Raw genomic sequence first — 16,800 nt, 5'->3', positions numbered from 1 at the left:
ACAGAAGCAAGTAAACTTTACCAGGTATTCCCATCTCTTTGGCAGAAGGCGTTGGTGAAATAGCACATGCACTTTGTAAAACCCCAGTAACTTGGGGAGTCAGGACACGCAGGTCAGTGATAATAACTCAGAGTGACTCAGTCTGAGGGCTGCCCTGAGCTGCACACCGCCCGTCCCCCAGCAGAGGGCGGTGTCGCTGACGGGCCTTGCCGGCTGTGCGTCCTACAGTCCGCTAGAGGGCGGCAGCGTTGGAGGTCTGGCGCTGCGGGAGACCGCGGAACCTTCTTGTTCTGCCAGCGCTCGTTGGCGGGAGCCGCTGCCCTTTGACCCTGCCGTGCCCTTGACTTCGGCGACTTCCGGCGAGCGGAGCCGGTCGGTGGGCGATGGTGAGCGGCGGGGCCGAGGGGCCGGGGAGAGAGAGAGAGAGAGAGGGACCCGGGGGTGGGGGTGGACCCTGAGGTGGGAGGTGGGGGGGACCCTGAGGTGGGGGGGGAGGGAGGGACCCTGAGGTGGGGGGGGGAGGGAGGGACCCTGAGGTGGGGGGGGGAGGGAGGGAGGGACCCTGAGGTGGGGGGGGGGGGAGGGAGGGACCCTGAGGTGGGGGGGGGAGGGAGGGAGGGACCCTGAGGTGGGGGGGGGAGGGAGGGACCCTGAGGTGGGGGGGGGAGGAGGAGGGACCCTGAGGTGGGGGGGGGGAGGAGGAGGGAGGGACCCTGAGGTGGGGGGGGGGAGGAGGGAGGGACCCTGAGGTGGGGGGGGAGGGGGAGGAGGGAGGGACCCTGAGGTGGGGGGGGGAGGGAGGGACCCTGAGGTGGGGGGGGGAGGGACCCTGAGGTGGGGGGGGGAGGGAGGGAGGGACCCTGAGGTGGGGGGGGGGAGGGAGGGAGGGAGGGAGCCTGAGGTGGGGGGGGGAGGGAGGGAGCCTGAGGTGGGGAGGGAGGGAGGGAGGGACCCTGAGGTGGGGGGGGGGAGGGAGGGAGGGAGGGACCCTGAGGTGGGGGGGGGAGGGAGGGAGGGAGGGAGGTGGGGAGGGAGGGAGGGACCCTGAGGTGGGGGGGGGAGGGAGGGAGGGACCCTGAGGTGGGGGGGGGAGGGAGGGAGGGACCCTGAGGTGGGGGGGGGGGGAGGGAGGGAGGGAGGGAGGGAGGGACCCTGAGGTGGGGGGGGGGGAGGGAGGGAGGGACCCTGAGGTGGGGGGGGGAGGGAGGGAGGGAGGGACCCTGAGGTGGGGGGGGGAGGGAGGGAGGGACCCTGAGGTGGGGGGGGGAGGGAGGGAGGGACCCTGAGGTGGGGGGGGGAGGGACCCTGAGGTGGGGGGGGGAGGGAGGGAGGGAGGGACCCTGAGGTGGGGGGGGGGGAGGGACCCTGAGGTGGGGGGTGGGAGGGAGGGGGGGACCCTGAGGTGGGGGGGGAGGGAGGGACCTTGAGGTGGGGGGTGGGAGGGAGGGAGGGACCCTGAGGTGGGGGGTGGGAGGGAGGGGGGGACCCTGAGGTGGGGGGGGAGGGAGGGAGGGAGGGGGACCCTGAGGTGGGGGGGGGAGGGAGGGAGGGTGGGAGGGGGGGGACCCTGAGGTGGGGGGGGAGGGAGGGAGGGGGGGGACCCTGAGGTGGGTGGGGAGGGAGGGGAGGGGAGGGGACCCTGAGGTGGGGGGGGACCCTGAGGTGGGGGGGGAGGGAGGGAGGGAGGGGAGGGGACCCTGAGGTGGGGGGGGAGGGGGTGACCCTGAGGTGGGGGAGGGAGGGAGGGGGGGGACCCTGAGGTGGGGGGGGGAGAGGGGGAGGGAGGGGGGTGGGACCCTGAGGTGGGGGAGGGAGGGAGGGGGGTCCCTGAGGGGAGGGGAAGGGAGTGGAGTGGGGGAGGGCACTGAGGAGACTGGGAAGAGGCCCTGAGGGAGAGGAGAGTGGGAGCAGGGGAGGGGAGTGGGGAAGGGAGCAGGGAGTGGGAGGGGAGGGAGGGGGTAGTGTGGGGGACGTTGAACCTTCAGTCTGCTCATCCAAATGGAGAACGTTGAGCCTGTGGTGACAACTGTCCTCTTGAAAACTTTCCACCGGAGCAAAGGTTGTCCTTCGGCCACACTGGGAGACGTTGGGGCGGGAGAACAGAAAGCTGGTCCTCAGAGGTTTTGGGAGGGATTCCAGAGCTCGGGGTGAGGGCACGGGCGCTTGTGCTGGAAACTGTGGATCCTCCTGAGGCTGGACGTGGAGGAGCACAGAGTCCCTCGGAGGTTTGTTGGGACTGGGGGACGCTTCAGAGAGAGGGGGGTGCAGCGTGTCCTGTGCAGTCTATGTTAGTGTGATGGTCATGGGGTGAACCAGGGTCTACAAGAGCCGTCACTGGATGGTGGGAATCTAATCTCCAGGTGTGCCTTGGGCTGGGACCTAACTCTCCGTCTCCTGTTGCAGGCCAAGTACTTGGCACAGATCATCATTGTGGGAGCTCAAGTGGTGGGAAGAGCATTTGCCCGTGCACTGAGGCAGGAGTATGCTGGTGAGCAGGCACAGAGCTGTGTGCTGACTAACGTTTACACCTATTATTTTAGTGATGTTGGTTAGTTGACAATTTCAGGAGGAACTCTCCTGCACTATATCTGCATTGGAAGGTGCTTCTGGACCTCTCTTAGAACGGAGAGTGTCTTGGAGTCATACTGCATGGACGGAGGCTCTTCAGCCCACTTTCCCCAGGACCCCCCGGGACCACCATCTCCCACCGTGTCCACGCCAGCCAGTGGGCACCCATCTTCTGTCACTTAGCCCGTGACACAGTACAGGAACAGCCTCTTTAGCCCACGATGTCTGTGCTGACCAAACCTTGTAACCTTCTGCGCCCATCTATACCCCAAGTGTTTTCCAAGTACCTGCCACCCTCTGCGTGGAAAAAGTTTTCCTCAGATCCCCTCTAGATCTCTTCCCTCTTATCCTAAATCAATATCCTCTAGTTTTATTCACCTCTGATGAGGAGAAAAGATTCCTGCCATCCATGCTGCCTATACCCCTCTTCATTTTATGTACCTTAATTATGTCCCCACTTAACCTCCTTTGCTCCAGGGAAAACAGACGGAGCCTCTCCATTCTCTATTAACTACAACACTCCATCCCAGTCAACCATTCTAATGAATCTCCTCTGCACCCTCTCCAGTGCTGTCATGTCCTTCCTCTTGTGTGGTGATCAGAACTGCATGCAATACTCCTGCTGAGGTCTGACCAATGTTTTGTAAAGTTAGAGCAAACCCCTGCTCTGTGCCCTGACTGATGAAGGCCCAGCATATTCCTTTTTTAACCACATTATTTTCCTGTGCTGTCATCTTCAAGGATCTTTGGATTTGTACACCAAGGTCCCTCTTTTTTTTAATAGTCACTCAGAGCTTACCATTCATGGTGTATGTCCTAACCTCATCAGCACTCCCAAAATGCATCACCTCACACGTATCTGGATTAAGCTCCACCTGCCGTTCCTCAGCCCATATCACCACCACGTCACCATTCCCCCCCCAATAGCCTCAGACCTCCCTCCACATTGTCAACAACTCCACCAATCTTTGTGTCATCTGCAAACTTACTGACGCTGTCTCCTACACCCACGCCCACATCATTCCTGTACGTTACAACAGCAGAGGTCCCAGCACCGATCCCTGTGGGACACCACTTGTCCCAGGCATCCAGTCACAAAACAACCCTCGACCGTCACCCTCTGTCTCCTGTCGCCAAGCCAATTTCAGATCCAATTTGTTAAGTTGCCCTGGATCCCATGGGCCCTAACCTTTTGGACTAGTTTCCTATGTGGGATCTTGTCAAAGATCTTACTGAAGTCCTTCATAAACCACATCTATTGGACTGCCCTCATTAGTTCACTTTGTTACGTCAGAAAATTCGATCAGATTGGTCGGGCAAGATCTACCCTTGACAAAGCCATGCTGGCTATCTCTGATCAGTCCCTGCCTATCTAAGTGATCATTAATCCTGGCATTCGCAATTTTATCCAACAACTTCCCTACCACTGGCGTTAGGCTCACTGGGCTGTAAGTACCAGGCTTCTCCCTGTTGCACTTCTTGAAAGAACCAGAGAACAGTACAGGCCCTTCGGCCCACCATGTTGTGCCGACCTTCAAACCACACCTATGACTATCTAACCCCTTCCTCCCACATATCCCTCTAACTTAAATTCCCCCATATGCTTATCTAAGAATCTCTTGAACTTGCCCAACGTATCAGCCTCCACCACCACCCCAGGCAGCGCATTCCATGCCCCAACCACTCTCTGGGTGAAAAACCTCCCTCTGATGTCTCCCTTGAACTCTTCCCCACCCCCCCCCCCCCCCCCACCATACCTTAATAGAACCATATTAAAGGGTGCTTCCCACCACAGTACAACTGATATTGAAGCCTTGTGGTCTTGGACCCTTGTGTATCAATTGCCTTTCTTCCTTGGGCAGTACCTTGGGATTGAGGATGTCTTGCTTCCTCCCTCCTCTTGTGGATTCAGAGGTGGTTGGTGAGGTCACTGTGGGGCCTGCAGTTTCCATGCATGAGTGATGGTTGCAGATGGATTGCCAGGGGCTGTGCTCCTTCCGTCACTTGCATGGAGCCTTAGCCATCTCAATACCACCTGGCTGCTGCTGCTCAGTCAGAGATTCTCACTGGTGGTGCCTGGTCCACACAAGGTACAACCAACGCTGCCTTCACAACATTCTCCACGGTTTTGGAAGGATAAGGAACTGATTGTCAGGGTCCTCTCCCAGCCACCAGGCCCTGATTGATTCAATCAGTAATATTGGTCAGGTTGATCACACGCCTGACACCAGACTCCCAAAGCAAACAGGAGCCAAAATGCATCAGCTCACATTTATCTGGATTAAACTGTGTCTGCCATTTCTCAGCTCATTTCGCCAACACATTGATATCACCCTGGAACCAAAGACTAATTCCCAGCTCTGCCATAGGGGGGTGGGCAGGGACTAATGATTGCAGGATGTGTAATGTTCCAGTAACGACTGGTGAGCACAGTAAGTGTTTCATTTGTAGAGGAAAGGCTTTAACCAGATACACTGAAATAGAAATTCCAGTAACACCTTGTATTTCACTGTCCTATTAACCAGGCAAAAACACATCTTAAAAACAGCAGAGAGCTCATGCAGTTCATGAAAGTGGTGTGAAGACTGTTGGGTTCAAGAAGGCAGCTCACCCGCACCTGAGGGTGACCCGGGATTTGCAGTTAAAGGCTGGCTCAGCTCGTAAAGCCCATGTCCCTTGAGTGAATTTAACCCCCCCCCCCATCGGAGGTTGGGGTTGGCAGTGAGGGCGGTGACTGTGAGGTGGGCAGTGGATGGGATCTGTGACGGGCGTCTGTTTGGAGGTTGGGGTTGGCGGTGAGGGCGGTGACTGTGAGGCGGGCAGTGGATGGGATCTGTGACGGGTGCCTGTTTGGAGGTTGGGGTTGGCGGTGACTGTGAGGTGGGCAGTGGATGGGATCTGTGACGGGTGCCTGTTCCCTGCAGCCAGTAAAGCAGCGGCGGAAGCTCGCGGGCGAGCTGGGCAGCAGTCAGCTGCAGCCTCCAGCCTCTCCGGGATGTCACTGCAGGAAGCGCAGCAGATTCTCAATGTCACGAAGCTCAGCCCGGAGGAGATCCAGCAGGTGAGGGACGTAGTGCACGTGGGTAACTGGAGGTACCAGAAGTCTTACCCTGTGTAAGCCCAATATTTATCTCCTACTGTGTTGGGGCTGGAACTGCAATATGTCGCAAAACAGTGTAATAAAAGGCTTGGATTTAGCACTTCAGCAGATCACTGGCATTTGGAAACACTTCAAGTGCCATTACTGTGATAATCTAGGGAAATCTGACCAGGGTCCAGGACCAGCAGATTCTAATTTGTCTGTTGACGGAACTCGCATTGGATTGTCAGACTGGAATTGTCCTCGGACTGATGGGACAGTTAAGAGTTGGCCACATTGGTGGGACTGGAGTCAGCTACAGGACTGGATGGGGAAGGACGACAGGGTTCCTCTCCTGAAGGACATTATTCGTCATCCAGGTGAATATTTACAGCAATCTGGTGATTTCATGGTCACTGTTAATCAAACTGGCTGCTTTTTTGGGAAAAAAAATCCCACTTGATTTAATGGTTCCGGTTGAGGAATAAATACTGGCAGCGGGACCTCCCCAGCACTTGTCTGAGATGGAAGCAGGAGGCCACTTGAGCCTGCTCTGCATTCGTAAGGCAAAGGCTGGATCAGCCATGACCACCTTCCCGCTCCCCCCCACACACCTCAACCCCCTTGCGGTTTAAATGTCCTGATCTCTGCCTTGAATTTATTCAATGACTCCTCAACCCAGGGAACTGTGGAGGCGAATCCCAAAGATTTACCATCTTCTGAGGGAAGAGATTCTTCCTCGTTTCTGAAAGGCTGACCCCTTTTGTGAAACTGCTCCCCAGTCATAGATTCTCCCACTGAGGGAAATGTTCTCTCAAGCCCCCACACTCTGATGTATTTCAGTAAGATCACGTCTCATTCAAATCCAATGGGTCTAGGCCCAAACTGCTCGACCTCTCTCAGTATGTCAACCACTTCATCCCAGGAATGAAGCTGCCGACCCTTGCCCCCCATGCAAGTATAGAATTCCTGAAATCTGGAGAGCAGAACTGCACACAGTACTCCCTGTGCAGTTGCACCAGCACTCTGTAAGGTTGCATTAAAGCTTCCCTATTTTTATATCCAAACCACTTGCAATATAAACCAACGTTCATAAACCTTCCTAATCACTTGCTGTGCCTGCAAGCTGCCTTCCTTGCAGTTCATGCACTGGGACTCTCCCCTCCCCATCCAATCCCTTTGTATTGCAATATTTTGTCGTCTTGTGCCATTTAAATCGTTGCCTTTTCTTCCTTCCCAAGTAGATAACCTCGCATTTTCCCACATGAAACTCCATCTGCCACTCCAAGTTCAGGTCCACCTGAGAGGCCACACTCAGTGAGGCAGGATCTGTCGGTGCAGAACTGCACTTGCTCAGCGCTGCCATCGGCATTTCTGTGTTTTAAATCCCTTTCGATTGCTGATATCGATGCTGAGCCTCCTGCCCTCCAAGTGCTCAGGTGCAGCAGAACAAAGCTACTTGTTAATTGGTTAATTCCTCAGAAAATGTCTGTGGCTGATTGGTTTGTAGTAAGTTCAGCCTGAGCTTAGCAGAGGTTCTTCCTTGGTCACCGGTAACGATGCTCAAGGCGTCTGGAGTAGTGACAGTCCCAGTGGTCGCTGAAACCACTTGAGATTGTGGGTGTGGGGAGAGAATGGCAGTGATGAGGCTGAGATTGAATCAGCCATGACCTTATAAAATGGTAAATGAGCCCATGGGCCAACTCCTGTTTCCTAAGGAGGCACAGGTGAGTATACTGATGGTGACATTCGTGTTCAGCCAGGTGAATGGATGAGTAACGTACCACGTTCAGGCACCGGAGGACGCAGAGTCCTCTCATTTCAATCTGTCTCCCAATTAAAGCTGCAGCATTGCTGAGAGGATGGGTGGGGATTTGAGCAGAGGCTCGATGGTTGGTGTGGGGTGACGATTAATCTTTCTGTGAGTCATCTGCCTTACGTGCAGAGATATGTAGTGTGGTGAGTGATGGGCCTTTGGCCTGAAGTGTTAACGCTGATTCTCTCTCCACAGATGGTATTGGTTTGTTATTGTCACTTGTACTGAGGTATAGTGAAAAACTTGCCTTGCACACCGATCGTACAGATCAATTCATTCCACAGTGCATTGAGGTAGTGCCGGGTACCTGCTGAGTATTTCTGATCATTTTTAATTTTTGTTTCATGCCTGATGCAGCCCTTGTTTATTTACTCCTCTGCTCACTGATGTCCTGTTCTAGTGCTGCAATAACATTCTAACATTGAGTTTTTTCCCTGTTGAAACAGAATTATGATCATTTATTCAAGGTCAATGACAAGTCAGTGGGTGGATCATTTTATCTGCAGTCCAAGGTGAGGCTTTATACTCTGCACTGTAGCATTGCACCAATCTTGGGATTCTATTATCCTATTGTCCTGAAGTTTATCAAACGTAGAGTCTGTATATGATAACACTGCTGTTCAGTATTACCATAGAACCATACAGCACAAAACAGGCCCTTCGGCCCACCATGTTGTGCCGTCCATCAAACCACCATCACACTACCTAACCCCTTCCTCCTGCATATCCCCCCATCCCACACTCCTCCATGTGCCTATCCAACAAGCTCTTGAATCTGTTCAATGTATCTGCCTCCACCACCACCCCAGGCAGTGCATTCCATGCACCAACCACTCTCTGGGTGAAAAACCTCCCCCTGACATCTCCCCTGAACCTCCCACCCATAACCTTAAAGCCTTGCCCTCTCGTCTCGTCTCGCCCTGGGAAGGAGGTGCTGACTGTCTACTCTATCTATTCCTCTCAGTATTTTATATACCTCTATCATGTCTCCTCTCATCCTCCTCCTTTCCAGTGAATAAAGCCCTAGCACCTTAAGCCTTTCCTCATATTCCATGCGCTCTAATCCAGGCAGCATCCTGGTAAATCTCCTCTGCACCCTCTCCAACGCCCCCACATCCTTCCTATAATGCGGCGACCAGAACTGAACACAGTACTCCAAGTGTGGCCTAACTAGAGTTTTGTAAAGCTGCATCATCACCTCGCGGCTCTTAAAGTCAATCCCGCGATTTATGAAAGCTAACATCCCATTGGCCTTCTTAACTGCTCTATCCACCTGTGAGGCAACTTTCAATGAACTGTGAATATGAACCCCCAGATCCCTCTGCTCCTCCACACTGCCAAGTACCTTGCCATTCACCCAGTACTCTGCCCTGGAGTGTGTCCTTCCAAAGTGTACCACCTCACACTTCTCCGGATTGAACTCCATCTGCCACTTGTCAGCCCAGCTCTGCATCCTATCAATGTCCCTCTGTAAGCTCCGACAGCCCTCCACACTATCCACAACACCGCCTATCTTAGTGTCGTCTGCAAACTTACTAACCCAGCCCTCCACCCCCTCATCTAAGTCATCTATAAATATCACAAAAAGTAGAGGTCCCAGAACCGATCCCTGCGGGACACCACTAGTCACTGCCTTCCAATCTGAGGGCACTCATTCCACCACAACCCTCTGCTTTCTACATGCAAGCCAATTCTTAATCCACACAGCCAAGCTTCCTTGGATCCCTTGGCCTCTGACCTTCTGAAGAAGCCTACCATGAGGAACCTTATCAAACGCCTTACTAAAATCCATGTAAACCACATCCACCGCATTGCCCTCATCAATCTTCCTGGTCACCTCCTCAAAGAACTCTATCAGGCTTGTGAGGCAAGATCTTCCCTTCACGAAGCCATGCTGGCTGTCCCTAATCAGTCCATGATTCTCTAGGTGTTCATAAATCCTATCCCTTAGAATCCTTTCTAACAGCTTACCCACCACAGACGTGAGACTCACTGGTCTATAATTCCCTGGCCTATCCCTATTACCTTTTCTGAACAAGGGGACAACATTCGCAACCCTCCAATCCTCCGGCACCATCCCCGTGGACAACGAGGACTCAAAGATCCTTACCAGCGGTTCAACAATCTCCTCCCTCGCCTCTCGAAGCAGCCTGGGGAAAATCCTGTCAGGCCCTGGAGATTTATCTGTCTTAATATTATTTAACAACTTCAAAACATCCTCTCTCTTGATATCTACAACCTCGAGAACATCACCCCTACCAGCACTCCCTTCCGCGTCAGCAAGACCCCTCTCCCTGGTGAATACCGAAGAGAAGTACTCATTGAGAACTTCTCCCACTTCTGCTGCCTCCAGGCGGATTCTCCCACCTTTGTCCTTAATCGGACCTACCTTCACCCTAGCCATCCTCGTACCCTTCACGTACTTGAAAAAGGCCTTGGGATTTTCCTTAACCCTACCAGCTAACGCCTTTTCATGTCCCCTTCTAGCTCTCCTCAGCTCTTTCTTAAGTTCCTTCCTCGCTACCCTATATTCCTCACGGGCCCTGTCTGAACCTTGCTGCTTATACCTCACGTATGTTACCTTCTTCTCCCTAACAAGTCGTTCCACCTCTCTCGTCACCCACGGTTCCTTCACCCTGCCATTCCTTCTCTGCCTCACCGGGACATATTTATCCCTAACATCCTGCATAAGATCCCTGAACATCGACCACATCCCCATGGTACATTTTCCTTCAAAAAGGACATCCCAATTTACACTCCCAAGTTCTCTCCTTATAGCCTCGTAGTTCGCCCTTCCCCAATTAAATATCTTCTTGTCCTCTCTGCACCTGTCCCTGTCCATGACAATTTTAAAGGTTATGGAGCAATGGTCACTGTCCCCCAAATGCTCACCCACCAATAGATCCTTCACCTGTCCCAGTTCATTTCCTAAAACTAGATCTAGCATGGCATTCCCTCTAGTCGGCCTGTCGACATACTGCGTCAGGAATCCCTCCTGGACACACTTAACAAATTCCGTCCCATCTAAACCTTTGGCACTAAGCAGGTTCCAGTCTATATTTGGGATTTGAAGTCTCCCATTATAACAACCCTGTTATTTCTGCTTCTCTCCAAACACTGCCTGCCAATCTGCTCCTCTATATCTCTACTGCTACTGGGGGGCCTATAGAATACTCCTAGTAGAGTAACTGCTCCTTTCTTGTTCCTTAATTCCACCCATATGGACTCTGGAGATGATCCTTCTACAACATCCATCCTTTCCACAGCCGTAACAGTGTCCCTGACCAGTATCGCCACCCCTCCTCCTCTTCTCCCCCCTTCCCTATCCCTCTTAAAACACCGAAAACCAGGAATATTCAATGTCCACTCCTTTCCTGACGTCAGCCACTTCTCAGTAATAGCCACAATATCATAGTCCCCCATACTTATCCAAGCCCTCAGTTCATCTCCCTTATTCCTGACACTTCTTGCATTGAAGTAAACACACTTCAGTCCATCTACCTTACGACTTCTATAGCCTGTATTCTGCTTCTCCTTCCCCAAAGCCTCTCTACCTGTTTGATCTAACTTTTCCCATTCCCTTCTTCCTCTGACCTACTCCTCCGGTTCCCTTCCTGTACTGTGAACCATAGAACAATACAGCACAATACAGGCCCTTTGGCTCACCACGTTGTGCCGACCTTCAAACCACACCTAAGACTGTCTAACCCCTTCCTCTCACATATCCCACACATTTAAAATAAATTCCTCCATATGCTTATTTAACAACCTCTTGAACTTGACCAACGTATCAGCCTCCACCACCACCCCAGGCAGTGCATTCCATGCACCAACCACTCTCTGGGTGAAAAACCTCCCTCTGACATCACCCTTGAACTTCCCACCCATTACCTTAAAGCCATGCCCTCTTGTATTGAGCATTGGTGCCCTGGGAAAGAGGCGCTGGCTGTCCACTCTATCTATTCCTCTTAATATTTTGTACACCTCTATCATGTCTCCCCTCATCCTCCTTCTCTCCAATGAGTAAAGCCCTAGCTCCCTTAGTCTCTCCTCATAATCCATACTCTCTAATCCAGGCAGCATCCTGGTAAATCTCCTCTGTGCCCTTTCCAACGCCTCCACATCCTTCCTATAATGAGGCGACCAGAACTGGACCTAGTGCTCTAAGTATGGTCTAACCAGAGTTTTGTAGAGCTGCATCATTACCTCGCGGCTCTTAAACTCAATCCCACGATTTATGAAAGCTAACACCCCATAAGCTTTCTTAACTACCCTATCCACCTGTGAGGCAACTTTCAGGGATCTGTGGATATGAACCCCCAGATCCCTCTGCTCCTCTACACTGTCCAGAATCCTGCCATTAACCTTGTACTGCACCTTGGAGTCTGTCCTTCCAAACTGTACCACCTCACACTTCTCCGGATTGAACTCCATCTGCCACTTGTCAGCCCAGCTCTGCATCCTATCAATATCCCTCTGCAAGCTTTGACAGTCCTCCACACTATCCACAACACCACCGATCTTTGTGTCATCTGCAAACTTGCCAACCCACCCTTCCACCCCCTCATCTAAGTCATTAATAAATATCACAAAAAGTAGAGGTCCCAGAACTGATCCCTGTGGGACACCACTAGTCACTGCCCTTCACTCCGAATGCACTCCCTCCACCACAACCCTCTGCTTTCTACAGGCAAGCCAATTCTGAATCCCTGGATCCTTTGGCCTTTGGCCTCTGACCTTCTGAAGAAACCTACCATGCAGAACCTTGTCCAAACGCCTTACTAAAATCCATGTAGACCACATCCACTGCACTACCCTCATCAATCTTCCTGGTCACCTCCTCAAAGAACTCTATCAGGCTTGTGAGGCAAGATCTTCCCTTCACAAAGCCATGCTGGTTGTCCCTAATCAGTCCATGTTTCTCCAAATGCTCATAGATTCTATCTCTGAGAATCCTTTCTAACAGCTTACCCACCACAGACATAAGGCTCACGGGTCTGTAATTCCCTGGACTATCCCTACTACCTTTTTTGAATAAGGGGACAACATTCGCCACCCTCCAATCCTCTGGTATCATTCCTGTGGACAACGAGGACTCAAAGCTCCTAACCAATGGTTCAGCAATCTCTTCCCTCGCCTCACGAAGCAGCCTGGGGAATATTCTGTCAGGCCCCGGGGACTAATATTTTCTAACAACTCCAACACATCCTCTCTCTTGATATCTACATACTCTAGAACATTACCCTCACCTACACTGCTCTCAGCATCATCAAGACCCCTCTCCTTGGTAAATACTGAAGAGAAGTATTCATTGAGAACCTCACCCACTTCCACAGCTTCCAGGCACATCCTCCCACCTTTGTCTTTAATTGGACCTACCTTTACTCTAGCCATCCTTCTGCTCTTTACGTACGAGAAAAAAGCCTTGGGATTCTCCTTAACCATACTCACCAAAACCTTTTCATGTCCCCTTCTCGCTCTCCTCAGCCCTTTCATAAGTTCCTTCCTTGCTACTCTATATTCCTCACGAGCCCTGTCCAATCCTTGCTGCTTACACCTTATGTATGCTGCCCTCTTCTTCCTACCTAGTCGTTCCACCTCTTTCCTCACCCACGGTTCCTTCACCCTACCATTCCTCCTCTGCCTCACCAGGACAAATTTATCCCTAACATCCTGCAAAAGATCCCTGAACATCGACCACATCTCCATAGTACATTTCCCTTCAAAAATATCATCCCAATTTACACTCCCAAGTTCTCGCCTTATAGCCTCATAATTCGCCTTCCCCCAATTAAATATCTTCCTGTCCTCTTTGCTCCTATCCCTGTCCATGACAATTCTAAAGGTTATGGAGCAATGGTCACCATTTCCCAAATGCTCACCCACTGATAGATCTGTCACCTGACCCGGTTCATTACCTAAAACTAGATCTAATATGGCATTTCCTCTAGTCGGCCTGTCAACATACTGCGTCAGGAATCCGTCCTGGAGACACTTAACAAACTGCACCCCGTCTAAACCTTTGGCACTAAGTAGGTGCCAATTAATATTTGGATAGTTGAAATCTCCCATTATAATAACCCTGTTATTTTCGCATCTCTCCAAAATCCTCCTCCCAATCTGCTCCTCAGTATCTCTACTGCTACCAACGGGCCTATAGAATACTCCCAGGAGGGTAACTGCCCCTTTCTTATTCTTAACTTCCACCCATACTGACTCTAGAGAGGATCCTTCTACATTATCTACCCTTTCTGCAGCTGTAACCGTGTCCCTGACCAGTATCACCACCCCTCCTCCTCTTCTCCCCCCCCCCCCATCCCTTTTAAAACACTGAAAACCAGGAATATTCAATATCCATTCCTGCTCCGATGTCAGCCATGTCTCTGTAATAGCCACAATATCGTAGTCCCATGTACTTATCCAAGCTCTCAGTTCATCTCCCTTATTCCTGATGCTTCTTGCATTTAAGTAAATGCACTTTAGCCCATCTACCTTACTACTTTTATAGCCTGTACTCTGCTTCTCCTTCCCCAAAGCCTCTCTACCTGTCAGATCTGACTTTTCCCCATCCCCTTCTTCCTCTGACCTACTCCTCTTGATTCCCATCCCCCTCGCAAACTAGTTTAAACCCTCCCAAACCACCCTAGCAAACCTGGCCACAAGGATATTGGCCCCCCTCGGGTTCAGGTGTAACCCGTCCTCTCTGTACAGGTCCCACCTTCCCCAGAAGAGATCCCAATGATCCAAAAATCTAAAACCTTCCCTCCTGCACCAACTTCTCAGCCACGCATTTATTTGCCACCTCCTCCCATTCCTACCTTCACTATCACGTGGCACTGGCAGCAATCCCGAGATTGCTACCCTTGAGGTCCTGTTCTTAACTACAGATTTATAGACCATTAACCAGCACATTGCCCCAGAACTGAAGAGGAAGAGTCGACCACATTGGTGGCTCGGAGTCATAAGTTTGGTATTGGTTTATTATTGTCACTTGTACTGAGGTACAGTGAAAAACTTGTCTTGCATACCGATCGTACAGGTCAATTCACTACACAGTGCAGTTACATTGGGTTAGTACAGGGTGCATTGAGGTAGTACAGGTAAAAACAATAACAGTACAGAGTAAAGTGTCACAGCTACAGAGAAAGTGCAGTGCAATAAGGTGCAGGGTCACAACAAGGTAGATCGTGAGGTCAGAGTCCATCTTATCGTATAAGGGAATCGTTCAATAGTCTTATCACAGTGGGGTAGAAGCTGTCCTTAAGTCTGGTGGTACGTGCCCTCAGGCTCCTGTATCTTCTACCCGATGGAAGAGAAGAGAGAATGACCTGGGTGGGTTGGGTCTTTGATTATGCTGGCTACTACACCAAGACAGCGAGAGGTAAAGAGTCCAAGGAGGGGAGGCTGGTGTCCGTGATGCGCTGGGCTGTGTCTACAACTCTGCAGTTTCTTGCGGTCCTGGGCAGAGCAGTTCCTGTACCAAGCCATGATACATCCAGATAGGATGCTTTCTATTGTGCACCGACAGAAGTTGGTGAGAGTCAAAGGGGACAAACCGAATTTCTTTAGCCTCCTGAGGAAGTAGAGGCGCTGGTGAGCTTTCTTGTGGGTTTTAAGTACAAAAGCTGTAAAGTTTTCTACTCTGAAGGATGAGAAGGAAGGAATCATGCTGTAAATAATCACTGATATTTTAAAGGTTTAATACACTTCTGTTGGACATTTGTGGCCTTGAGTCTTGTCGTCTGTGCTCCTGCAGTGAATGACTGCACTGCATGCTCCAGCTCCCACACACCAGGCCTGTTATGTGCTAAATTTACTGATCTTGTCTGGGCTGATCTTAGGGAAAGTAATGAAGGTTCTTGTTCTTGTTCCTGTCTTGTTACCCAGGAGCCCACATACTACCCTCAAGCCTGAGTCACTTCAGAGTGTTTTTCTTATGAGGTTATTGGGACAACGTGATCCTTACAGGTTAAGTTTGTTAAAGTCAAGCACCTCTGTAATTTTTAACGTGAATCTTTCCCGTTTCCAGGTGGTGAGAGCAAAGGAAAGACTTGATGAGGAACTACACATCAACAGAGTGAACCAGGAGAGGAAGGAACAGACAAAGCAGCCTGAGACATGACCCCCAGACACCTTCCCTCCACATCTGCTTCAGTTCACTACTGTTTAAGTTCCATGCAGAAACTTAACTGTGGTTGGTCCTTGCTCAGTGCCAGGTGTTTGAAGTGCTGAGCAGAGGACTGACTGAGCTGCTTCCCTTGGTACCTGCTGGACACCTGTGAATATTTACTTTGGGAGCTGCGTAGATGAACTAATTTGTGATGTGAGATCATTGCTGGTTACCCCAAGTGGTGTTGTGAACTGTTCCACTCCCACAATGGACTTTGAACATGTAACCATTTTAAGTATAAATAATGTATTGGATTATTCCGTTGTGTTATACGGGCCGGTTAAGTGTTTCTCATGGGATGAGGCTAAAGTTGAACTTCTGTTGCCCTTCAGTCATCTCCTGCTAATGATGCAAGGTCCTGGGTTTGAGCTGCTATAAAAAGAACTGCCATCTGGAGACTTGTCTCACAGTGAGGTCTCCTGGACGATAATGGGAGAGGACAGTTGCCCATCTCATTTAAAAAAAAATCTTGTAATTTTCAAAGTTGTAAATAAAATTCTACTTGCAGCATTTGCTCCAGGGGATTAATAAGTTTCTAAATGTTGGAACGTGGTCAGTGCATCAGCAGTCCCTTGCATTGGGAGGCTTGCTGAAAGTGACAGAATTTACACCTCACACCACCACAACCCCCCCCCCCCCAAGTACAAGAAGAATTGGCTAATGATAGATCAGATCGAACAACTTAGGTCTTGAACACCACAGCTCTGCCCTCTCACATTATTAAGTTTCTCTGTAGACTAATAAATTGTGTGTAAAAAGAAATGGGTTGATCCTTTGACCAAAAGATTGAGATTCTTGCCAGATGTTGACTGTACCCAGACTCTGTAACCTCTGCTTCTTGTATGTGCCAGATGCCCGTTATCTCCTTGTAGGTCAGTGCCTTCAACTGCCAAGGCCCTAACCTCTGTCTCTTTCACTCTCCTTGGGGTCACTTCTTAAAACCCAACATTAACTGGTCTGATTACATTCCGAGACAACTCCATCGCTCGGTGAGAAACTTCATTATTGATGCTCTTGGGCTGAGTCCTGTGTAATCACACTTTGAAACTTTTGGAAAGTTTTGTTGGCATCTGTTAAATTATGTTCGAGAATTTTTCGACCAGTTCCATAATTTAGTTGTTCAATATATTTTGTGCTCTTTTGGCCTCTGTTCAAATGCCTGAATTC

General features: G+C 51.0%; 1 protein-coding gene across 3 annotated transcripts; it reads left to right on the top strand.

Moving 5' to 3' along the window:
• The first annotated feature begins 316 nt into the window (after positions 1-316).
• On the top strand, positions 317-16,146 carry pam16 (presequence translocase associated motor 16). Of its 3 annotated transcripts, none has more exons than XM_052022115.1 (5): positions 317-386; positions 2,404-2,488; positions 5,493-5,629; positions 7,910-7,975; positions 15,493-16,146. In XM_052022115.1, the coding sequence occupies exons 1-5, from the start codon at positions 384-386 to the stop codon at positions 15,583-15,585; spliced, it is 384 nt and encodes a 127-aa protein (XP_051878075.1). In that variant the 5' UTR covers positions 317-383; the 3' UTR covers positions 15,586-16,146. The 3 variants fall into 3 exon arrangements, with proteins under 3 accessions (XP_051878075.1, XP_051878077.1, XP_051878078.1); XM_052022117.1 differs by having other exon boundaries at positions 5,493-5,682; positions 15,493-15,540; XM_052022118.1 differs by lacking the exon at positions 7,910-7,975.
• Positions 16,147-16,800: the final 654 nt, after the last annotated feature.

The sequence above is a fragment of the Pristis pectinata genome, chromosome 8 (assembly GCF_009764475.1).
Source record: "Pristis pectinata isolate sPriPec2 chromosome 8, sPriPec2.1.pri, whole genome shotgun sequence".
In the NCBI taxonomy this organism is placed as follows: domain Eukaryota; kingdom Metazoa; phylum Chordata; class Chondrichthyes; order Rhinopristiformes; family Pristidae; genus Pristis; species Pristis pectinata.
The sequence above is the reverse complement of the archived record's forward strand: the minus strand, read 5'-3'. Positions and strand labels throughout refer to the sequence as shown.

What these genes read in the sequence shown, in the direction of transcription:
- pam16 (XM_052022115.1), top strand. An exon ending in ACTGAGGCAGGAGTATGCTG is followed by an intron (nt 2,489 to 5,492) that starts GTGAGCAGGCAC and finishes TGTTCCCTGCAG; the next exon opens with CCAGTAAAGCAGCGGCGGAA. An exon ending in GCCCGGAGGAGATCCAGCAG is followed by an intron (nt 5,630 to 7,909) that starts GTGAGGGACGTA and finishes CTGTTGAAACAG; the next exon opens with AATTATGATCATTTATTCAA.